Below are 24,154 nucleotides of genomic sequence, written 5' to 3'. Positions count from 1 at the left end.
TCTATTAAAACATAGATTAGGCAAATTTTTAGAAAGAGATAATAATTGTAGGTAAATTCTTGAGACATTTTTCAAAGAAAAGTATGACAATTTTTTGTTACACCTTTGTATTATAAAATTTTATAATATTTTATTCATCTGAGCGCAAGAAATCAATATATTATTACGTTAAAATGTCAAAATAATAATTTGACATAGTGCACATTAAAAAAATTATATAACTGTACACGTGTAATATTTTTGCATTAAATAACAAAAGATTACCTCAGAATTAGAAGCGAGGTGGAGTTTTCCATACGTGCTTTGGTCTGCACTTGCACTAATTTAACGTTGAATTGAATGTTATCATTGTGTGTACATAAAAATGTAGAATACTCTCTTTAATACGTTAGCAAAAACTGTAACAAACTTAAATATCTTATTAATGTTATATGCTATACATCTAAATTTTTTTTCTGTACATAACTACGTCGATTGTGAATACGGCAGGGAAATAACAAATATTAATTTAGTTACATATTTATTGTAACAATGAATGCCTGTGTATTTACGTAATATATATATTAGGTGCCTTTATACATTGGAAGAAATATATCTATCTATTAAACATGTCGTCTCATAAGAACTTTGATCTTCTTCTAAGAAGAAGAAGAAGAAGAAACTGCCGTGATTTTTATCCTGCTTCGTGAATTTATTAGTCTGTTTTTATGCTTGCTCGTAACGACTGCAGACCACGTTTTGTAACTAATGGGATATGCGCACACGTAAGCATAAATAATTCGCGAACTAACAAGGTCACCGATTTATTAACACCGATGATAGTCCACATATTGTACATTTCATATAGTCGTCAATTTCCTCTGTCGTGTCTTACCTAACATTCGATGAAAATTAATAAAATTTTATAAGACATGAACTGAAAAATTTTATTTTTAATATAATCTTGATTCAATTTCTTAATTTATTTAAAATTTCCAATTAGCCAGCGAGATAAAATATTAAAAAATAATAAATTTTCTTGTTTATTGAAGTTATATGCAGTAAGAAGTATATTTTTGCGTAAAGAAGTATATTTTTAGAGTATATTTTCAAGTGAAAAAAGATAAAATAAATTGAAGTTATTAGTACGTATTTGTACAGAGTAATTAATATTTCTTTATTCTTCTTTCAGCGCAATAAACTTATCATGTCAAACGTGTTTAAGCGTGACGTTCTGTTAGAAGTCTGTACATTCATTTGCAAATTTTCTAATTTGCGATTCTAATTTCGGTTGTGATTTTTCGATCAATCAACATGACAGATAAGTATTGAAGCGTCTTTCTTTATCGCCTTTGAAACCGCGGTTCTTCCAAGACTGCAGAGTCATCTGTACGGTCAGTCTATCGTCGACCGTGAAAAGGCGTGCATCGAGTCGACGTATTTTCGTCGCTGTTGTTAAAATATCAAGAGAGATTCACCAATAGAAGCTGATAATGTTGTGTTCTTGTTGCGTGGCAATAATCGCCATTCTCTACATTCTATTCGATGTAAACTATTTTCTGAGAATTATCTTCACCATCCTTTGGGGCAGACTTTTCGAGAAGAAGAAGAAGCTCTTCGATACAACAACGATTTACGGTAAATTCTCATCTCAGAACGTACTCCGTTACATTGAAATAAGTACATCGCGTATGAAGAGATCACCTGGTTAATTTATGATGAGTCTATATTTTTTTTGCGCTTGTTTAAATAAGGCGTTTTCTGCGTCGTAAGCACAAAATGATAATACTAAAAGATAAAAAATGATAATACTAATTGTAAGTGAAAAATAAAAATGTTGCGTAGTAAGAAAATAATAAAAAATGAATAAAAAATTTTGAGATGAGTATCAATAAACACGGGGAAATAATTATAGATGATGAAATAATTCGCCGCGCAGGAAGCGAGATATAGATCGTGCAAAGTTATATTTCATTGTTATTGCATTGTATCAAGATCAGAGATCTCGCGAGTAAGACTTGCACGTTTAAACGGGTAATAATAAAAATGTGTTATTACGACGCACAAGACGTGGGAATTTTTTGTTTTACGCATTAAAATGTTATTTACCAGAGTTGATGCACAATTATTTATGATATTGATGAATAATGTCTGCATGTTTTCGTAATGTTCAGTTACATTATGTGGGTCGGCAAATAACTGTACAGATGCGCCAGCACAGCGTTTCTTCATTTTGCGGAACACTGTAGTATTCATTCGTAGAAAGGCTTTTAATAGTTACATACATAAAGGTTGTTTTTTGTGATAATTGTTATAAACTCCAAGAGTTTATTTCTTTACATAGATTGTTTCAATTAAGTCCCTGGTGAAAACTTTTCATAACATTTCTTTATGTAATTTTTTAGATTTTCTACATAATTTTCATAAATTTCAGAATTTTTTAGAATTTCTAATTTTATAACTTTTTAGAAAATTTATCAGATTTTTTAATACGAATTGAAATATTTTTCAGTACTGAAAAATATGACTTCTGAAATATCCTATAAAATTTCTCATTTTATAATTTTCAAAGAAAACTTAAAGATTTTTAGAAATCTTTATAAATTTAAAATATGTAAAATATTTTAAATTTATTAAATATTCTTACAAATATTAAAAATTATTAAATATTCTTACAAAATATGAGATATAAAATTTTTTTTATCAGCCAATAAAACTCATTTAAGTTGGATTAGACAAATTATACAACTAAATTATTTGAAATAAAATTATTTACGTTTCAATAGATAAATACTCTGACATATATATGATATAGGCATATATCTATAACTAATATTTAATCTATGTTTATATTTAATCTCGAGAATAATTTGAGCAGGAAGCCTAAATTCTTTAGCTACCAGAAATTTTTTTTGTTTTGTTATAATAATAATACTAATATAGCTTATGAATTTCTTTTGTTTTAGGGATCTGTAGTACTCAGGATGTTGATCTGGTCTTCAAGCACATGAATAACGCGCGATATTTGCGCGAATTGGATTTTGCGCGTTTTCATTTTTATGACAGATCAGGAATTTACGCTGCGATCACAAAAAGAGGCGGCAGTGCTGTACAAGGTGCATCCACTATACGATATCGTCGTGCGATTCCTATCTTTACACCGTACAAGGTCACGACGAAGGTATAATCGATACTTTTTGCATTTTCTTTTTTCGTTTGCGCAATAATCCATCCAATTTGCATTGTTGCAGCTTATTTACTGGGAAGACAAACACTTTTATGTAGAACAACAGTTTATCAGTCTCACGGACAATTTTATTCGTGCCGTTGTACTGAGCAGGCAAACTGTAACCGGATTGAAAGTTCCGGTAGAGCAAGTAATCGCCGATATAGAGCCGGAAACACGCAGGCCGGAGCCCACGAAAGAACTTCAATTATGGCTGGATTGTATGGAAGAGTCGTCTCAAAGTCTGAAGAAACAGAAATGAAAAATCTTTTTTTTTTTAATACGTTAATTTGTTCGACACATTATTTATTTAATTTTCCTTTATACTGATTTTTAATATATTATGGTTTTTTTGTTACATTGTTATATGTATAATTTTGTATATGAGGCTCATAAAGTGTTTGATTTTTCTATCATTATAAATAGTTTATATCTTTCTTATTATCAGTTTCTGCATTTTTAAGGTATAATTAGTTTCTGAAGCTTTTTGGTCAAAATACTATTTTTAAATTAGAAATTATAATATTGAATTATCTGTTACCTTATTAATTAAGGTACAATGTTAAATAGAACTTATTTAGATTATATGTTATAAGATGTTCCTTTAATTGCTGTACAATTTGTGCGGATTAAAATTTTAGTTTTCACTAAAAACATTATTTCTTATTATTTGTAAGTTAAATTCACAATCTTATGAACGCAATTAATTTACGTAACTATACAGAACTACATTTCATAACTTATAATGTAAAAATATTTATCTTGCGCTTAAACGATAAAGTTCCTAATTTTCTTAATTATAACGCTGATAGAACATTGATAAAATTTGAGTGTTAAGTTTTCATTTTAAATAAAAATCTGTGATTGCATTTATCACTCAAAATGACTTCGCTGCGCCAATAATTGAAATTTTGTACACTCGTTATAAAACATCTTGCATATTTCCTTGATTGATTTTTGTAATTAACGGGTAATTTATACGTGTCGTCTGTATCACAAACCGTCAGATGGCGAACCTGGTATCAGCTCGGAGGAATGGAGAAACGGATGTTGCTGCGGCCTGGTACCGCGCAGTCGATCCGCGAACTCGAAAGCTGCCGCGAAGCTACGAGTCGAGTCGACCTTTGACTGCGCTTTCCATGAACTTTTGTGAGCCACTCGGTGGCGAAGAGCTCGCGACGGGGCTTTCTATAGAGAACAATACGGATGAGCATCTTTATTCCATCTGTGAGTGATCTGCAGTGCATCATTACGTTCGTGAAAATTTTTGCTTGTTTCACGAAACATTTGCTTTTCTCTCGTTTACCGTTTTAAATTTCTGCTCGTTAAACGCGCCATTTTCGTAGACCTTATATTTTCAGAAGACGTTAGGTTTAAGATTTTCTCACAGTGGCGGAAATAAAAATCGGAGCGTAAGTCAAATGTAAGGGAAAAGTGACAGAGGTGTTAAACGAGGCTTCTAGGAAGCGTAAATTGAATCAGCGGAAAAGAAGACGTTTTAAGAGTTAAACGTTTCCTTTACATTTCGCTATTTCAATCTACGATTCCTAGAAGTTTCGTCTACACTTCTGTCATTCTCCCTTTAATTACATTACGTTCTAAATTTTATTTTCGTCACGGTAGTGCGAGCGTTGTTTAAATACAAATAATTAATTTTACAAAAGTGTTCTACGGTGATGTCAGCTGGAAAAAATTCTAAAAATAATTAAAAATAGATTTTTTAAATGTGCTCCAAGAGAAGGGATATACTCTAAGAATTTAAATCGCGACAATTCGCGGGGCTTTAATTATTGAAACAGTCACTTACCGTTATTGTACTTCGTTGTGTGTCATGACAGTGGCACGAATAAGTCAGATTTTGTAACGTAAAATTTTGCTTAATAAAACGCGAACCTGATTCACTTGCGTCTTGACCGGTGAAATGGAATTATGAAACGCCTCGCGGATTCAGCATATGAAACTCCACGTATTTCTGCTTACAAACACAACCTGGATACGGTCGGCGTCGCGTTCGCGAAGTAGAGTTTTAACGATAACTGTACGGTGCGTAAATGCACGCGCGGGGAAAATTACGCGATTACGAGAAATGTTGCGTGCACAGAATAATTGTTCGCAGACATCATTTATTACTCGCGTAATCGACGGCGGCGACGCGATTTTCTACATTTCAATAAAAATAGAATCACGAATGCGTAACTACGTCTTTATTAAGTTCTTCTCTCTTTATGATAGTCCATACGAGCGTGTAAAGCCAACAGATGTTCAGCAGATTGTACCATGAATTCTTTGACCGAATTGAGACTAATTTTTTCTCAACGTGATATATGTGCAATGAAAGCGTCTCTCGTCTCTAATTAAATAAAAAGAACTTATGGCAAACGAGACTTTCTCAGAAGAGAAAACAGATAAAAAAATGTTATTCTTTAAATTAATTTAAAACATTTGTTTTTAATACAATGTCATTTTTAATTTTAATTTAATTTTGTAGATATTTAATTAAATTAGATACAATGGTAAAAACTCAAAAAATATAGGGAAACCAATTTTTTTTATATTTTTACGAAAAAAAGATCTTTTTGATTATAAGAAATTATGGGAATTATATTTGAGCAAATTAAAAAGATGACTAAAGTAATTCTAAATATAGATACAAGATATTGTTTTCATATTTTCTTTAAATGTATAATATGCGTGTGTGCTTCTGTGTGAATTAGAACTATCTGGAAATATTACTATTGAAGGTCGTATTCGAAATGTGTCTCCTCTCCGTTAATGCATCGTGTTAGAAGATGATCGCGTTAGTGGTCAGTTTAATACTGTCGCGTGTGTATCTCATGGCCTTATCGGTCTCGACGAGATGATTTAGACCTCGACGGAAAGGATTAATATGTTTTCAACGAATTGTCTCGAACGGACGGCCGCGACCATTATGCGAGTTTACTGCGATCTTTTATGACATTTTATGGGTAATTACAAATGAGGTAGTTCATCTACGGCAATGATCGAGCGTGATACAATTCGTTGCGAAGCGAGCTTGGGATCCATGTCCTCTCTTCGACACAATGGGGAGAAAGTTTTATTGTCTCGCGATTTTTCTCATGTATCTGGAAAAAAATGTGGGACATCGCTTTCTTCCATCCAGTTTTCCACTTTAAATCGCAAGCACTTTTCCAGCCATGTTTAAGCTAGAAAACATGCTGATAACGCACGCGGTTATCCCCGAGTGCCAAGAAGATCGATCGTGCGAACAGGTCGCTCGTCGATTTCTCTTCCCATGCGCCAACATTTAACAATGAATCGGCGCTTTCCTCGGTGAAGATATCGTTTCTTCTCGGTTTATTACCCTTGCCCATAAATTCGTGAGAAATTGTGCGCATTCCAAACAAAAATTGCTTTAATAATTTTACAACACTATCCGCTCGGCTTTCTATGAGATACGTCGTAACATGCTCAAAATTATTAATTGTGAAACAACTTGGATTTCGAATTAATTTCTGAAATTCTTGGAAATTAGGTCTAGAATGCGTAAAATTACGGTTACTACAATCAGAAACGTTTCATTCGACTCTTAGGTGTAGACCACGAATATGTGATGCCGCGTCTGCGATCATACGATTATTTTTAATGTCAAATTACATCTCCCAGCAAGAATTTAAATAATGACGTATTGAGCCTTTAATTTTATTTTTCTTAGGCATAAACTGTACATTAATCTTGTGAATATTTATAGCCCATAAAACAAAATTTTTATAAAATATATAGAATTCGAGTTTACATGTATATTTTTTGTTGTACCTCTTTTCGATATTTTCTTAACTTTTAATAAAAATATATATATGTATATAGATACAAAATATAGAAGTCAAAAATAACATTCTCCTAAATACATTTGTATTTTCTACAGTGTATTTAGGAGAATGTTATTTTTTAAAAAGGATTGACACGTAAACGCCTGGAGAACGGCGCAAGAATTTCAATGACAGATTTGTCGGTCGAAAAAAAAGGCTTTCCTAATACCGTGTTTAAGAAACCGATCACGTATGCGTGAGGAGAAGGGTCGAGAGGGATTAAACTGACTGAATTCGTGTTTGTACGTGGCTTTGTTTGACAAAGGATACGCATGCCTCGACATATCACTTTACGATTAGCGTTTAATTTATCGCACGTAATACTTGGCGGTAATTCTTATGTAACCGTGACATTTTTATTCGTCGATTGCAGCAGGAAATTAAAGATCTCGTCGTAATAAGTACGATACTATAGCTCATTCTATTGTAGAGAGCTCTCTTCAACGAGCTCGTTATGCTCGATATTCTTCCCGCTCTAACGCGACATAATTATAGCTTTTGCAGCTCACATTCTCGACATGTAACCGTCCGTTACTTACGCTAACATTTCGCACGAAGTGACTAATGAATCCTGTGCAAATTCTAATAAAGCATATTTTATTGTTACAATTAATATAATAATAAGATAATCGAGAGATGAAATGGTCTGGCTGTTTTAATCATAGCAATTTGGGATACTTTTGACGTGGACAAAGGATTAACACGTAAAACTGCCAATTACAGCTTAACGAGATTATGCTTTCTCGACAAGCGAGAAGAGCCGTGTATTCCGTACACGTATGCGACCACCGGAAGACTGATAACGTGCGAGACACGCGTGCGAGCTTCTTTCCTCTCGATTACATCACGTGGGAAGATGAGCGCGTAGGACGCGTCAAATGCGAACGTGTATACGGCACATGGAAACGGTGAAAGAGACAGCCCGGGCTCTCCGCCAGAGAGAGAATCGGGCCGTGTTAACTTTTACATTTAGGCACCGCGTCCACACGGACACGCGTTTCACGCGACGACGACGGGCATCGGTGAGTGGGGAGATCATAGATGATCACAAATTGTCCGCAATTGGCAGGAAGTCGAGGCAGAGGGGACCGTTTGTGCGCCCCTTCGCACTCTAATGTATGTACATTATTTTCGCGCAGCCTTCCATTTCGTCCGTGAAAATTGATTTCGGTGTCGATTAATCTCTGCATACGACACGCTCGCACCTTGCCAAACATTTTTATGCCGTGTTTGAATAAAATAATAATTAATTCTTAGAACACAGTTAATTTTTTTTCTTTTAAACTGACCGCTTTTGACGCGAGTCTTCTATCAAAATAGAAAAGAAGTTATAGCTCTTTATAATAACTTTATTTATTTAATGTAGCTATTATCGAAAAAGAATAATTGCATGACAATATTATGAGAAGTAAAATAAGATATGTTGAAAAGCAGCCGGGCGAAAGGAGGATAAGGAATCATCTTGAATTATCTTGATTAATATTAACACATGGTTAATATTAAATGTTGTAACGATAAAGCAACTTGATGTTACACGGATATCGGAATTTCTGTGATAATGTAACACAGCCACATGGGATAAAAATAAGAGCACATCGAGGTATATAAATATACACCTCTCATAGTGAAACGCACGCCGCGGAGGGGATTTTCTTCCTTCCGCACCTTTCCAATAGGTATAAATAGCTATAAATGTCACCGTGTTCTTGACGCGTGACGCGGCCAAGAGATGGAAAAGACGTGACCGCATAGCAAGGTGAAGTCCACGAGCGTCTTTCGCGAGTTAGAAACGCATCAGCGCGATCGAATGTTCTATTTTTTTTTTTTTCATCAGGTCCCCGTCCCTTCCGTTCCACTCTTCATTCGCTCTTTGCATCCGCCGCGGCTGTTTTTTTTCCTCGCGAGCGTTCTTATTTAAACGGGACGACCGTCCGCGACAAGTGGCACGAATATTACCGACGACGGCGGGAGGAGCGTGCGTGAGAGCGTGCGTAACTCTTGATAAGGCGAATCAATATTATTCAATTCTGATAACGGCCCTCATTGCGGCCAAGTAGGGAGAGAACGCATTAATCATGCAATGAGCTGATAAGAGATTTTCCGTTAACTCGCGGATGCTCGTGCGACACACGGCGCGACACCCGGCGTGTTCTTTCTCTCGCGCGAAAGTGTCAATATCTGTCAATATCTGTGAAATAGATCGTCGCGTCAGATAAACGAAAGACGCTTTAGAGAGAAAAATTATATTCGCGCTAATTGCGTCGATGTACGAGTGTGTGTATTATCATTCTATTTCCGCTATTACTATTAAGAATTAAGAACTGTTGATACGTTCGAATTACCATTGGTGTTAATTATGCGTTTGGTCAGGTAAAAATTTATTTAACGTTCACCTATTTATATTTTAATAGATTTTAATAGAATTATAAGATGTTTTGTTAAAAAACAACAAAGATTTTTATTCATAAAGCTGTCATTGAATCGCTCTGGTTAAGCGTTAAAAAGAAATTAAATACTTCTTTTAGTAATCGTATAGCTTCAGACAATCTTGTTTTTTTTTCATTCTGTTTCTAAGAACATTCTCTTCCAAAGAATACAAGAGAGAATTTAATAATTCAGTGAAATTGCTCGTGCTCCACTAAGTATGCTAATTACAACGTGTCGCGAGTAAAACCTGGCGAAAACAATCGATGGAACGAAAGCATCGTAACGACGTGAGAACGTGGATGATAGTGTCCGCCGTAGCTGATGTGAGAAATATTGTGAGGGATAATCTTTTATTCATCGATTTTCTTTCGTCATGTATTGCCCGATCGATATTATTTGCATAGCTATCGCGATGACTTAACGTATAAGGAGACTTACATGGACCGGTCGCTGTAATTTGAATTTCCGATGCGCTCTAGCACACGTTATAGACCTAGGTGGGGTTATACTTGACTTGTTTCATGCAGTTAACGTTTTTTCATCAGCATATTAAAAAGTTGTTGTGCCTAGGAAATTTGCCTACGAAAGAGAAATTAATATGGATTAACATGAAAAAATATTTAGGGCAACCGATAATTTCGCAACGGTCTATACGAGTAGAAAGGAGGAGATTGTATTGAAATATCTAAAAATTTAGCCATATACAGATCTGAAAATAATTATGTTGAACTCTCAAGCTGATCACTCGAATGTTAAAACTTTTTGCAGCATTGGCATCATGGTCTACATTATTTTGATGATTCAACGTAATTATTTTCAGATCTGGCCTAGTTTTTATATACTTTAGTAAAACCGTTTGTTCCACGAATCTATCGCAGATTATACGCAGACAATTTGATTTTTATCTTTGGAATCAAAAGGAAGCGATACGCGTGGGAAATGATTTGAGGTGATGTAGTTGCGAATATTATACGCCTGAATGCGAGTTCTCTAGGAAAGCGGAGATTTTTATATACGGGACCTTTCGGCGAAAGTTACCTTCACCTTTGCACCTTAGCATTCTGCCTGCCCGGTACATGTGTGTGTGTACGTGTGCGCGTGAGAGACCTCGATCCAGAGGCAAAAGGTTAACGAAGAGTAGCGGCGCGATGCGCGAAGGAAATAACGGGAGAAGCGAGAGACTGGAGCGTCTTGCAGCGGCCTTGAGAGCTGGATGTCTTTTTTTTTTCTTTCCTCGCGGCTCGCGACTACGGCCGATGCCTACACGGGAAAAGTGACGTTCGACGAGCAATATCCTCCGTAGGTGTCACTTCCACCACTTCCCATCGCGATCTACATGATCGCGTATAGGTGAACGGCTTCTTCGCCGTCGCGGCTGTCCCGTTAGCGGACCTAGAAGACTCCGAGAGGAGACGAGCGAAGCGGAGCCAATCGTATCGGCCGCGGTTCTCAGACGCATCGCGGCACGGGACCCTCTGACGAGGATTGTGTCTGGTATAGGGTCGGCAGTCAGTCAGCCGGGACGATCCTACAGATTTCTTCCTCGTCGGTGCGCGTCCGAGAGCGGGATCCTCGCTCGCGTAGGTCGCACGTCGATCTTCTTGTTCTCCTCCTTCTCCCTGCTCTCCTCGCTCTCCTCACCTCCCGCGTTCCCTCTCTTCATCTCTCTCTTTGTCTCTCTCTCTCTCTTTCTCGTCGCGGCTCTTCTTCCCCCTCCTCCCACGTCCTGTCCACCTCAGGTTGCTCCTCGAACGTAGATGTAGTATTTCCTGGTGATCCGTGATGTGCATCACGAGGCTCTCGCGCTGATGCGCACGGTGGGTTTCTTATCGGTGATACATAATTATCGCATAATGATACTCGTGATGTATAGTGAGAAGAGCGTGGAGCTCTCTCTCCGCGCGTTCGTACAACGGAAGACGAAAGTTGCTGATCGAGCCGATGTAATTAACACCCGTGAACGATCGCTCAAGTAACCTTGAACCTAGTAACGGGCACCGCTGTCTCACGTCAGTTCGCGATGTGGTGCTAATCTCGAGAGTTTTCTTGTAGCGACACGATCTCCACTCGCCTTCTCACGTTTGCCTAAAAGGATCACGTTGCTATTTCTTATACGTTTCCAGGAAACGTTGCCAGCCCCTTCGGAGTAAGGATCTGATGAAGGATCGCATCATGGGCCGCACAGGATACACGTGCATCAGGCACGTATTCTGCTCCCTCAACGTTTTAATCTGGGTACGTACAGAGTCTTCTTATCGATCATTTTTGACGCTGCGTTTTGATTCTATAAATCGTAATATAATCTTTTTTTTTTAATAGCAGTGAAATAGTTTAAATAGAAGTGGCTCGAATGCGTGTGCGGTCGGAAATTTTTATCTGTTACATTTTACTTCGCGAATTATTCGAGAACGGTACTTGAGCTATATTTAAACGTCTCGTTCGCGCTGAAAAGATACGTGTGAGAACGTTTCGATTTGAATGAAAAGTTTCGTTTGCGGCGCTTAATTCGTAAACACGCGTGTATACGCGCGTATACACAGTGCAAAACGCGCGGCACCAATTGGCTCAGAAATGACAGAAATGAGACAATAGCCGGCGGTAATAACAACCCACGCGGGCCGGCGATTAAACCGACGACGCGCTTTTGTAATTCGCGCCGCATTCCGCCGCATTCACCATTCCCCCGGGCTTTATTATTCCACTTGAAATCGTCCGCCCGCGGCGTCTGTATCGCGATGAAAGCCTTAAATAGGGCGTTGAACCGCGCTCTATGAGCTATGAACTTACGGTACCCGGTAAGTCGGCGCGATAAAGCGCGCCGGTTTACCGGTTGCTCAGCACGCTGCAAAACTGGTACACGTCCTCTTCGCGTGCTTTATTACGGTTTCACCTGTTGTCACCTTTATTACACTTCGATGCGCTAATCACGGTTCACTGCGCGAACTCCAGGCTGGGCGAGATAGTCCGGAGTGGTTTGGAGTTTAGTTCATTACTCCAAAAAGTCGAAAAAATAAATCAGATGAAGTATACTTCGTTAGAAAGATAAATCATATCTTGAATTATTAAAAATTTTAATGTCATGTAGTAAATATTATAAACAACGAACTATTGATACGAACCGAATATTTGACGGTCAACGACACGTTGTGGATTATACAACGCCGTTGCAAAAGAACGTTCCGTCCCGTTTTTCGCGCATGCACCATTGACGGTAATTAGAAAGTACGGACGCGCTCTTTTGTACAATTAGCTATCGGGGTCGCGTAACAGTGCATCAATTTCCTAATCATGCTGCGTCGCGCAGGTTGCAATTTATAAATTACATTGCGGTTCTTCCGCGGATTGTTACACGCTACGTGTGCGCGTAAGCACATTCCTCTCCTCGTTTACTCGTCCGGGTTCGATTAGAAGGGACGTCGCTGTCGCGTGTCGGATGTACCGCCGATGAATTAACCGTAAGGTCAACATTTCAATCTGGTCGCACGGTTGATTTCCTGTCATTGACGACGAGTTAACCGCCGACTTATCTAGAAAGCGCGTACTCACTCGCTAGCGCGCCCGAACTTGAGAAGTCCCTCTATTTGCGAATAAGTTAACAGGTGGACGATAAACCGTTAAATGTACACGGGTGACCGCATCGACATCCGATACACTTTGCTGGTTAGCGAAATAGCGTCGCGCGCAGCAGTTTCGTTGTTATTTTAATTCTTATCGCGAACGCGAGAGCGTTCCATCGTACACACTGTGGTCTTGCCATTCGCTCCGTCACACATTCGTTGGCGCATTGTGCGGCCGTGAGTTAAATAAGTTTCGCGACGGTCGTCAACCACAGCCATCGATCTTCCTTCCGCGTCGAAACGCGTCGAAATGCGTCGCGATACTTTCTAATTCACGGCACACTTTCCACTTTCCGATTTTGCTTAAACGCTGCATAATCGAGGTACCTTCGTGCCTCGAGCATTGTCGCGGACGATCGAATGAAAATAACGCGGCATTGACCTAGTGAACTCGCGTGCTCCGAGTTGCGTGTGATAAGGCTCTGAATTGATGCTTTTAATTATAATTTTCTACATCTATGAGTAGCAGAGACCGAAGATAGTTACACTTCTTTTGATAATTTTTTGTAGTTAATTTAGAAATAGAATAGATATATTGTAAAAATGTTTATCAAAAACTGTACATCTGCATTACATTACAAATATTTTTATGTATATTAAATTGTAATTTACTTTTCTCACATTAATAAAAATATCAGAAGGCGATACTAACAATACCTTAACTAAAAAAAATTAATGTATAAGAAATAAAATTGTTCTTTATCTCACATATATTCACTTTTTTGTTATCGTACAAATTAACTGATTGAATTAATTATCCTAATTGTAAACAAATAATATGCAAATCGTCGTAGCAGAAATCATTACGTCAAGTATCGGTCAAGTGCGCGGACACATTCGATTAAGTTAAAATTCCTTTTCTCAAAAACAATGTCTTATACTCGAAAAAAATTTATTCTCTCGTTTTGTTACTTATTTTAAACCATAGAATTCCATTTCTGGTTGTACAACGTATTTCCCACCATGTGTACACTATAATTTCTACTATAATTTCGACTTCAATGGGACCGCTTTTAAATACGTCCGTCGAAAAATCATATACGTTTATGACGCGCGGCACAACTGACGCGTGTAATTTGTTTTACAGTTATGCGCTTGCGGAATTTTGGGTGCAGGCCTTTGGCTGCGACTGGCTTACTCCGGATACGCGACCTTGGTACCGCAGTACAGCTTCGTGTCGGCGGACTCGCTGCTGCTCGCCGCGGGATGCGTCACATTTGTCATCGCCTTCTTCGGATGCTGCGGCGCGTGGTTCCAGTCGAGATGCATGCTGATCACGGTTGGTATATACAACGTGATCCATTGTGAAACACACGTGCTTTGCAAAAAGCGCGTGCGGTATACTAGTACACTACGGACTTTTTGTGATAATATAATATGCGGCACACGCGGGCTGAAGCGTATAATCTGACTATCTTGAATATCTGCGTCGTCAAGTAGATCGTGATTTGAATTTTTCTTGTCTTTTGAATAACCTGTCGCGGAGCAATACGCATGCTGACGCACGCTACATTTTTATTAAAAAATCGTCTCTTTCCTTCGTTTATTTTCCTCATTCTTAACTGACGTTAAGACAGATCTGCCTGCTAAGCAGAGTAAAATATTTTTTTCATTATAGTTTACACTCGTGGAATTCGCGTAGTGACGTAGTATGTATATGTGTGGTGACGAATCGATAAATTCGTTCACATAATATACGTATGAAAGACCTTGCGTGCACAGTAGTAATTACATAGAATATGAAGTATTTTTTCCTCCACTCTTTGAACACTCGTTTTCTCGCGGTCTCTGATAGAGAATAATTAGATTAAATCTTGTGTTAGAATAATTAGAAGGATTTTTGGAAATCTCGAAAAATTCTCAAAGAGACTCTTTGTGTAATTAATATCGAGAAGAGAACGTTAACATATTCCGTAATTTTCAGTATTTCAGTCTGGTAATACTCATGTTTCTCGCCGAGTTCATGCTGGGCACCTTGGCGTTCGTGTTCAGGGAACATCTCGCGAGGAGCTTGAAGGAGGAACTATTGTACGGCATTGAGAAGCATTACAATGTCACGAGGGAGCCGGGAACGCTTTCTGCCATGTGGGACCATATACATACGGAGGTTTGTTTTAATATAGATATTTGCAATATTTGCAAATTTAAGATATTTGCATTGCACACCGCGCAAGCTGTTGCAGATCTGCGTTTGATTGATTTATTTCAAAGAGACTTCTTCGCATCGTTCCGCTAAGAGATCAATCGCGATACAGGCCATTAAAGTTAAGTAATTTGCTTAACAAAGTCTTAAATCTACGCTTCCAGTTTCATTGCTGCGGCGTACGTGACTACACGGATTGGTTCCAAATCGAGGCGTGGCCCGAGGAGGACCGAGTGCCGGATTCCTGCTGCATGCAGCGGGAACGGTACTGCGGTCGCCTGGATGCGGAGGGTCGCAACAAGGAGCTCTGGTACAAGGAGGGATGCGCGACCGCCATTCAAATGTGGCTGGTAACCAGACTCCACGTGGTGGGCACGGTGGGCCTCGTAGTGGCCTTCTTCCAGCTGTTCGGCCAGGTGGCCAGCATGATCCTCTTCTGCACGGTCAGGCACAAGAGATCGTCTCACACGTACAAGAGTTACGACACCACCAATACCTAGAATTTCAGATCGATCTTAGACGAGACCACTGTCTAAGATCGACGGTATACCCTCCTCGCGAGCTACCGATTCCCGTTGCACGTCACAGGAACGAATCTTTTCGGAATCGTGTTGCTCCTTTCCTGAGGATTCTCACGGTGAATCTCGCCGACTTTACTCGCGCCGAATTCGCAAATTCATATTAGTAGAAATATGAGTACAACGAGCGAGAGACGAAAATTTATTTTAAAAAATCAGGAAAAAAAGAAACGCGCGATTTCATTGTCGATAATTATTAAATATTAATATCTATAAATACATTTATGAGACAATTTAAGTAGATAAAGGTTGATGTATAGTTGACCAAAAAGTTTCCGCTGTGTACCAAAAAATATAATGATAGGCATTCATGGACTTCCTTCTTAGTCTGAATCTTGATAATGTTTTTCTTGTAATTTCCGGTGATTAATATCGCAACTTCTAACGACAGCTCCAATCAGCTGATAATTATTTATATTTGTAACTGTCTTAAGAGAGAGCGTCAGAAACGTATAACTTGTCTATCTATTTTTTAATGTTTATAGATAGATAAAGATTTATAAATCGTATAGGTAAATCTGGCAACAGAAAAATTAATTTAAATATAAGATCAAATTGTATAACAAAGATGAAGATTATGATTGATCATTAAATTGTAATTTTCTAGTAAAACAAGAAACATATCCTATACTTCGGAGATTATTCTAATCGTTATATACTCGATATTTATTCACGAGAAGTAATCAATCGCTATTTTACAATAATTGTAAAATTTCTGTTTTTACAGTAATTGTACGTCATATTGATTCTCAACGTTTAACAATCGGGTGCAGTTAGGTATATAGCGTGCATGATTATGTGATTTAGTCCCGAGTACTCAATAGAGATTGTAGATCAAATTATCTTCAATGTCATAAGCATGAATAATTTAAGATTTTTGTATTCAATATACATACAATATTTATAAACATATAGATAAATATATAAATTTAGTAAATTAAAAATCGTTATTCTCATATGTTATTTGACGTCGACGAAGCAATCGATTGACCATAAATTAAAAAGCGATGTTAAAGACTGTACAATGCAGAATCGAGATAGTAAGACAGTGATGTATTATGTGTATTGAACAAGTTATTATTAATAATAAAGAATATATTTATATGTAATGAAAAGGTCAATCACAAATTTAGTTTTATTTCCGATCTTTTATTTAACTGAAGAATAAACGAATTGTTATAGACAAGGAATACGTACTATCATACGATAATAAGAAAGACATTTATATTTGAGTTGTATACATTTGCGCATTACACTTACCGGAATTCGAAAAATATGCTTTAAATCCTTTAAATGCTTTAATGCTCCAATTACTATCCTTAACGGATTCAGCATCTGCACGCAGACGTAAAATTTTAATTATTTATATATATATATATATTTATATTTATAGTATAGAACAAGATTAAATTTCGAGGAATGCATGTGAGAAAAGAAAAGTAAAATAATTTGATTTTGTTAAATAAATAAATAACATTTATACGCTTACCCAATTATATATTGTAGCGCGTAACATATAGCCGCTTAAATTTAGTGCTTTTAGAAATATCGATAAAACATTGTTAAAATCGTATATTGACGATTGAACAAGATTCGATATCGTTTTTATCGGCTGACTGAAAACAGTCGGAAACAGTTTATTCAAACATTTAATTCCATCATCATCTTCAGTAATGTCCGTGGTCGTTTTTCCATTGCTAGCTTGAGTTGTAGAACTGACTCGAGGTAATGTGGTCTGTGAAAGAATAGATATGTACCGATAAGGATAAATATTTAAAAAGTAAGAAAACTTTATTTTAATTATGTAGTGTCCTTGCATCAAGAATGATATGGAACCAAAAAGCGATATGTAAAATAACTTATCTATCGATGAGTCAGTATTTCAAACGTAAACTGTATAAGATATTTTGATGTATGTAAAACTATGACACATACAAAAGAAAACTGAACAAACATTTTTATTTCGCAATAGCAAATTTATTTTTGTATACGATGGAGAAATTTAAATACGAAAAACGTAATAATATTTAAGTAAGATCCTTAATGTTTTAAAAATAAAAATACATTTATCATAAATTCACGGCTTTTCATAAAAGCTTTGAAGTGGTAAAAGGCGATAAGATAACTAAAAATACTATTTTATATCTATAAGTATATTCGCTATCTATTAATCAGCAGAAAAATTGCTTCCGCAATTTTTAACGTTAGATATACTAGCAGCAATAATTACAAATAATTCACGTAATTTAAAAGAGTTTATGACAATGTGAAGGATGTACGTACCACATCGGTATGCCTTGTATTCCGAGCACTTCGCGCTAAGGCAGTGCTCGCGAATAACAGAATCAACAGCAGATGCACACGCATTTAGACTCGCGATCAAACAATCCTGATTTCTTCAAGAAAATTACTTTAGATTTTATAGGTTCTTTAGATCCGAGCACACTTATGGCATCACGTTATTCAGCCGAGACTCAACGAAATAGTAGCGAACTTGCGGAAGACGACAATGGTCGCACCGCATTTCTTTTATAGTCGAGTATTGCATGTTTTTTTCTACCCACCTGACAGTCGATAGAGATCAATTATTCGTGTATTCGCGATTTACATATCGCCAATATACTTTCAAGTGACTTAAGACATGCGCAATTTCACGTACGACCTCGGCATGCGCTTAAATTTTAGCGTACCGATGAGTCAATGGTAATATCAGTAATAGCTTAGTGTTATCAGGACAAATAATTATGTGTATACTACTTTAACTGTGACGACATTTCGTAAACTTTTCAACGACTAATTTTTGAACAAAACTCATGAATATAAAAGTCGATTTTAATCAATTTTCTAACAATGATGCTTGCAATTTGTACAATATTTTGTGTGTGCTTCTTTTTATTAATTTTTTTTATTTGTTTCATTATAATTTTTTATTATTTATGAACAATTTATAGAATATACGTATAAAATAATTTTACAACAAAATCAGTTGTTTAACATTTATTTATTTATTGTAACTGCAAATACAGCATACATGCAACATTTTCATGTAATTTTTAAATTTATTGTTTATGAAAAGAGATAGTGCATTCAAGTGATATAGGATTAAAGATTAATAGAGTAATCAAAGTAATAAGTGCATTTTTCGTAGATAAAATGTTTAATAACAGTGCATGATTTCAACAGTTGAAATTGTTTTTTCTGGAAGAAAATAAATTATCCATATACATACACACATATATATAAAACAAAAAATTTTAAATTGATTGTTAAAGATTATTTAATGCAATGTTAAATATTAAAAAATTTATTTACAACTTACATAATACTTTCTTTTCCCTTTAATTTAAAGATAATTCTTTTTCATTAAAAAAGTTATTAAACCCAGAGTTCTTCTCACTATTTTAATTACATTGGAAAGTATTTCAGAAAACTGTAAATAATTAAAGAACTTTTATTACGCAGAAATAATAGCGTTAAATAATTTGTATTAAATTCTACTGCAAGTATGATACAATTTAATTGATTTATATTTATATTCTTCTGCAAGTATGATATAATATAACTGATAAAATAAAAACTTTTATATATTTCATTTGCATCTTAATTTAAAATGTTAAAAATTTATTGTTATAAATAATTATTATATTTCTATAGTTTTTAATTTATTTTAAATAAATTTTAATATCTATCAATTTTCATATTTATAGCGAAGAAAATCGGTTTATCCTAAAATTTTATAGTATAAATAAATTATGTACTAGAATATTTTTTTATTTCCATACATATTTTAAATATTTGTTGTATTTTGATAATAAGTATAATTCACTTTGTGTAGTTTATTTTCATATTTAATCCTTACCATACCAATGGGGTTAGCTCCAACTCCAAAGATGTCTTCACAGTTTGATACATTATTTGAGTTTTTCTTAACATTTAAACCAAGAATGCCATCAACAATAGTAATCTAATTAAAAGAAGTGTATTAGTTGCCAATTTAGCTAACAATTTTAGATACAAAATTAAACAAACTTATTTAGAGAGTAAATTCTGATAAATAAGCTTTATCTGATGTTCTTGTTTTATAATAAATTTTATATTAATTTTTATATTTATACTGTCAAACTATTGTCTTAAATGTAATCTTTTAAGATCAAGTTTTGTTTGATAAATTGTTATTTTGTATACAAGAATTTAGAGCTATTTATATAATAAAATGATTTTAATAATATAGTTTTTAATTACTTTTTAGATTATTTTTTTGCATTTGCATTTTGCATAATAAGTATAATTTATTTTTATATTTAACCTTACCAAACTGCCGCTCTTTCTGTTTATTATTTTTTCTTCGCTTAATGAATTTTCTTCACTACATTCAGATGATGATTCCTCAGAAGTTGAATCATCAATCTAATTAAGAAGATAAAGAGAAATTTGTTAATTAGCATTCATCTATTTTAGCATAGAATTAAGATAGGTTTTATAGGTAATAAATTTTAACAAGTCTAATTTCACATTTTTATCACATACATTTAAACATCTAGAATTTTTGTTTTAATCAAATTTTTTTATTGCAACTAGGTTTCAACATATTATAATTATTTAGACAAATATTTAATTCTTATACTAAAATAAATATTTACTATTGCTTTATAAATCAATATATTAAACACAATTAGACAACCTATAATATTTTTTGCAATTCTTCCAAAGTGTTTTACTTATTGAAGATATCTCTATTGTCTTTAGTAAAATATCACAAGTTCGTTTTACTCTAACGGACTAATATGCACGATACAATAATAAAAAATCTTTGAAATAAATATATAGGTATTAAAACTATTATAATTTATTAATGTGTGTTAGGAGTGTACATACTACTCTTCCAAAACCGCTTCCGATGAGGACCAACAATAGAAATACGTATAACACACGCATTGTCACTGTCAAGCACAACACGATTTGTACTTAGTGAAGATACGCTATTGCAAAATGATATTCCTTCACTTTGAATAAGACCTCTTGTGTAAGAAACTCGAATGAGCGAAGTATTTCTAAAGAAGTATGTTGTCATGCGTTTGACAACTCCCTTATAAAGGAACGTGATATATTTATCGTTCCTCGAAAATTATATATAATGTAGTTTCATTTCGCCAAAATTACGCCAAAATTATAAAGTTATTATTGATAATTAATATTTAATAAAAGTCATTTTTGTTATCGTGCATCGATATTTCCGCATACCTATGTATCTAATACTTCCGCATACGCGACTAAGAAATGTCGCAATTCTACTTTTATGGTTTTTAAAGAAAAGTTTTTTATGTAATGCATAACATTTTATTTAATTTGACGTACATTTGATTAATTGCTTTGATTAATTTATATCCGTTTATATTCATTATTCGAGACCAATAAGCCGTGCTCCCAAATCATTTAACGTTTTCGTTACTCCTAGAGTAGTTTGTTTGACGATACTAGCAGGGGCCTGAAAACACAAAATTTTTCGCAAATTATTGTATGTGTATTGTATATTTAAGTAGATTATTCAAGAGGATTCTTTTGCTTCTTAAATTTTTCTCAATATTTATAGCATTGATACATATATTGTTTTATAATGCACTTACATCCACTACGGCATTCAAAAAATTGCTAAAATTCTCGTAACCATTAATGAACGCCCTTCCGATTCCGCTAAATTTATCTCCCGTATTACCATACTTTTCTTCGTTCTTAATTCGATCAACGAGTGGCTTTGGCATCAGGAAAAGTCGTAGGATATTATCAGGTTTTCGTCTTTCTAAAATGGCTTGCGCAGTCTCATTTTCTAAACGATACTTCCGCGATGTTGTACTGAACAAAATTATTGGCGTTGTACTTTGTACAGGTGATATAGATCTGCGACTTTGAGGTTTGTCAGATTTAATAATTAATGGGTCAAGATTATTTCGGAATTCATTGCTTATTTGCTGCAAAAGAAGGAAATTCGTCAGTATGCTAACAATTAAAAATTATGCAAACAAAAAGATATTGGCAATAATTAAAATAACCAGCGAAAATGGGAAGAAAATGCAAAAGGAATAACAGTAAATTCTATATATTTTGCGTTGCTTAATTAACATGAGAATAATATTTTAATATCGTTTTACAAATATTTTACTCATACTTGTTTACGATTGAATTTTTTCGACCTTCTGCCTTCATCAATTATTTCACATTATTAACCAAAAAATCTCAATTGAGGTTGTTCACAATACGATAATTTTTTATAAACTGATGAAGGCAGAAGGTATTACCTATGTAAATTCTTGCGAATAATCATATTATCGGAAGTAAATTGCCATTATATAAATGCTAGATATAGTATTTACCTCCGCTCGAACAACAATGATGTTTCTAGCCAATATTATCAAATTGAGAAATCTTCCTCCGCCAATTCTAATAGCATCACCGACACGTTCTAATAATTCCTACGAAATAGCAATTTTGACTTCGCCGATTATAGTGGCGAATTACGAGGATTCAATTCGAATTTTTGAACGACTGAGGAACAAAGCAATCTTTTTATTTAGATTTTTGTATTAGTTTAAATTTACGGTTTCCTACGTTATTGTTTTTGCAATGAAATGGGCGGATGAGTTAATATACGTGTTACTTTTTCAACTTGTGTTTTCCAAAGATTGCATTTCCATTTATTTTCGCAAACAAATTTTATAAGTGCATAATTTTACCTTTGTTTCTTCAAATTTTGACGGTACCACATTTTCTGCATTAGTTTGTGTGTTGCCAAGAGTAAATTTTGTCGGTTCCTCCGCAGGACGAGCACTCAGTAAATCCAATGAGCAAATAAACGATAAAATCATTAAAATTCGCAACATGATATTCTCTTCAGTACGAAAGGGTTTCTAAAAATATTTTTCAAAGACAAATTAAAATTTCAAACATACTTATGAAACTAAACTATTAATTTAAGTAATTAGAAAGATTAAAATAACTTTTTGATTAATTAAGTTGATTTACTCTGAAGAACACGATCTACAGAAGCTTACCACTGTCGAGCGAATCATTGACTAACAGATTTCGCTCTCGACGAACTTACCTAGAGGTTTACGACACTGCATTACTTTCTCTTTCAGTAAGTTTCTCCATATTGAAAATCATTCTGTGTGCCAATGAATCGACGGCAGAATCAAAACTGAAGTTGACAACTTATAAAATTATTTATTGTAAAAGTAACTTTTTGTTTTAATTTTTACGAAGAATATGAGTAAGAAATAAATTATTTTATTTTATATATTTATTAATATTAATTAATTTTATTTTATATATTTATTAGTATTAATTATTATAATATTAAAAATTCAAACTATTATTAAAGACAAAATATACTTCTGTTTTAATAATATCTATGTAGTATCAATACAGAAAGCAATTACTGTTAATTGTAAGATAAAAAACGTGACATTGTCGTCCAATATCTCTTCGGAAGCATTTAAAAAATAGCTTGAAACGAAGGCCATCGCAACTCAATTGGTAGAAAAACTGAGTCTTGCGATAAAACTTGACATAGCATTCCGCGCGAATCATCCTCCTTTAGATGCAAAAAGAAATTTAGTATTGTAAAATTGAATTGAATGCCTTATTTCTAGGTAGTCGTATTTCAAGTATTTCGGGATATTTTTATTTGCATTCTCATTTTGATATTAAATATTAATATCAAAGTTAATTTTTTTGAAGCGCCGATTTATTAGGAATTTTCCGATTTGTATATTTTCTTCAAAAAATAACTCCATATTATATTATCGAGTGCTAAGATATATTTACTGCTACCATTGCTTTACACAATTTATAAAAAATTTTTAGTATTTTCTAAATTAGTATTTAAATCATGATTTTTGAGCATTAATACTGCTCTTGTGCATAGTAGTGTTTAAATGCAAAACTTAGATATACAGTATTGTTTCAATCGAACAATTATAAACTTGAATTAACAGACTTAGAAATCTTACGGTAAGGGCGCGCTCGAGAGTAAAGTGCCCTGTATATCGTTGTTCTGTTGAATCCAAAGATTGTGCTGACTTGTGCTAAGCCAGCACAACTCAAATATACAGTATTGTTTCAATCGAACAATTATAAAGCCGAATTAATGGACTTAGAATTCTTACGGTAAGGGCGTGCTCAAGAGTAAAGTGCCCTTTATATCGTTATTCTGAAGAATCCGAAGGTTGTGCTAACTTGTGCTAAGCTAGCGCAATTTAAATATGCAATTTTGTATTATTAAAATAAGTGATGCGAATGTAAACGTTAATTGTATGTAGAATCGATCGGAAGAGCACACG

At 34.7% G+C, this 24,154-nt stretch overlaps 4 protein-coding genes and 1 long non-coding RNA gene across 13 annotated transcripts; 2 read left to right on the top strand and 3 right to left on the bottom strand.

The window, feature by feature from the left end:
* Window positions 1–1,212: 1,212 nt before the first annotated feature.
* Window positions 1,213–3,859, top strand: LOC105459266 (protein THEM6). Its single transcript, XM_011705191.1, has 3 exons — window positions 1,213–1,617; window positions 2,946–3,160; window positions 3,231–3,859. Exons 1-3 carry the CDS (start codon window positions 1,473–1,475, stop codon window positions 3,465–3,467), a joined length of 597 nt encoding a protein of 198 aa, XP_011703493.1. The 5' UTR covers window positions 1,213–1,472; the 3' UTR covers window positions 3,468–3,859.
* Window positions 3,860–3,960: 101 nt separating this feature from the next.
* LOC105458948 (tetraspanin-9) lies at window positions 3,961–15,959 on the top strand. Of its 4 annotated transcripts, none has more exons than XM_011704774.1 (5): window positions 3,961–4,432; window positions 11,604–11,715; window positions 14,185–14,376; window positions 15,022–15,204; window positions 15,405–15,959. In XM_011704774.1, exons 2-5 carry the CDS (start codon window positions 11,638–11,640, stop codon window positions 15,738–15,740), a joined length of 789 nt encoding a protein of 262 aa, XP_011703076.1. In that variant the 5' UTR covers window positions 3,961–4,432; window positions 11,604–11,637; the 3' UTR covers window positions 15,741–15,959. The 4 variants fall into 4 exon arrangements, with proteins under 4 accessions (XP_011703076.1, XP_011702924.1, XP_011703001.1 ...); XM_011704622.1 differs by lacking the exon at window positions 3,961–4,432 and adding an exon at window positions 5,795–6,171; XM_011704699.1 differs by lacking the exon at window positions 3,961–4,432 and adding an exon at window positions 9,167–9,423.
* Window positions 15,652–18,355, bottom strand: LOC105459162. Of its 2 annotated transcripts, none has more exons than XM_011705069.1 (4): window positions 18,102–18,355; window positions 17,308–17,553; window positions 17,079–17,153; window positions 15,652–15,736 (listed from the first exon to the last, which is right to left on the bottom strand). In XM_011705069.1, the coding sequence occupies exons 1-4, from the start codon at window positions 18,183–18,185 to the stop codon at window positions 15,719–15,721; spliced, it is 423 nt and encodes a 140-aa protein (XP_011703371.1). In that variant the 5' UTR covers window positions 18,186–18,355; the 3' UTR covers window positions 15,652–15,718. The 2 variants fall into 2 exon arrangements, with proteins under 2 accessions (XP_011703371.1, XP_011703290.1); XM_011704988.1 differs by lacking the exon at window positions 15,652–15,736 and adding an exon at window positions 15,997–16,336.
* Window positions 18,356–18,800: 445 nt separating this feature from the next.
* LOC105458900 lies at window positions 18,801–19,177 on the bottom strand. The gene is made up of 2 exons (XR_975598.1): window positions 19,138–19,177; window positions 18,801–19,016 (listed from the first exon to the last, which is right to left on the bottom strand). It is a non-coding gene; the product is annotated as an uncharacterized LOC105458900 (long non-coding RNA).
* Window positions 19,178–21,032: 1,855 nt separating this feature from the next.
* On the bottom strand, window positions 21,033–23,081 carry LOC105458641. 5 transcript variants are annotated; one of them, XM_011704143.1, is made up of 5 exons: window positions 22,865–23,081; window positions 22,547–22,720; window positions 22,187–22,285; window positions 21,443–21,784; window positions 21,033–21,303 (listed from the first exon to the last, which is right to left on the bottom strand). In XM_011704143.1, the coding sequence occupies exons 1-5, from the start codon at window positions 22,880–22,882 to the stop codon at window positions 21,217–21,219; spliced, it is 720 nt and encodes a 239-aa protein (XP_011702445.1). In that variant the 5' UTR covers window positions 22,883–23,081; the 3' UTR covers window positions 21,033–21,216. The 5 variants fall into 5 exon arrangements, with proteins under 5 accessions (XP_011702445.1, XP_011702658.1, XP_011702513.1 ...); XM_011704356.1 differs by having other exon boundaries at window positions 21,036–21,303; window positions 22,915–23,079; XM_011704211.1 differs by having other exon boundaries at window positions 21,037–21,303; window positions 22,811–23,079.
* Window positions 23,082–24,154: the final 1,073 nt, after the last annotated feature.

The sequence above is a fragment of the Wasmannia auropunctata genome, unplaced genomic scaffold (assembly GCF_000956235.1).
Source record: "Wasmannia auropunctata unplaced genomic scaffold, wasmannia.A_1.0 LD336116.1, whole genome shotgun sequence".
Classification (NCBI taxonomy): domain Eukaryota; kingdom Metazoa; phylum Arthropoda; class Insecta; order Hymenoptera; family Formicidae; genus Wasmannia; species Wasmannia auropunctata.
This window is presented reverse-complemented; position numbering and strand designations above follow the sequence as displayed.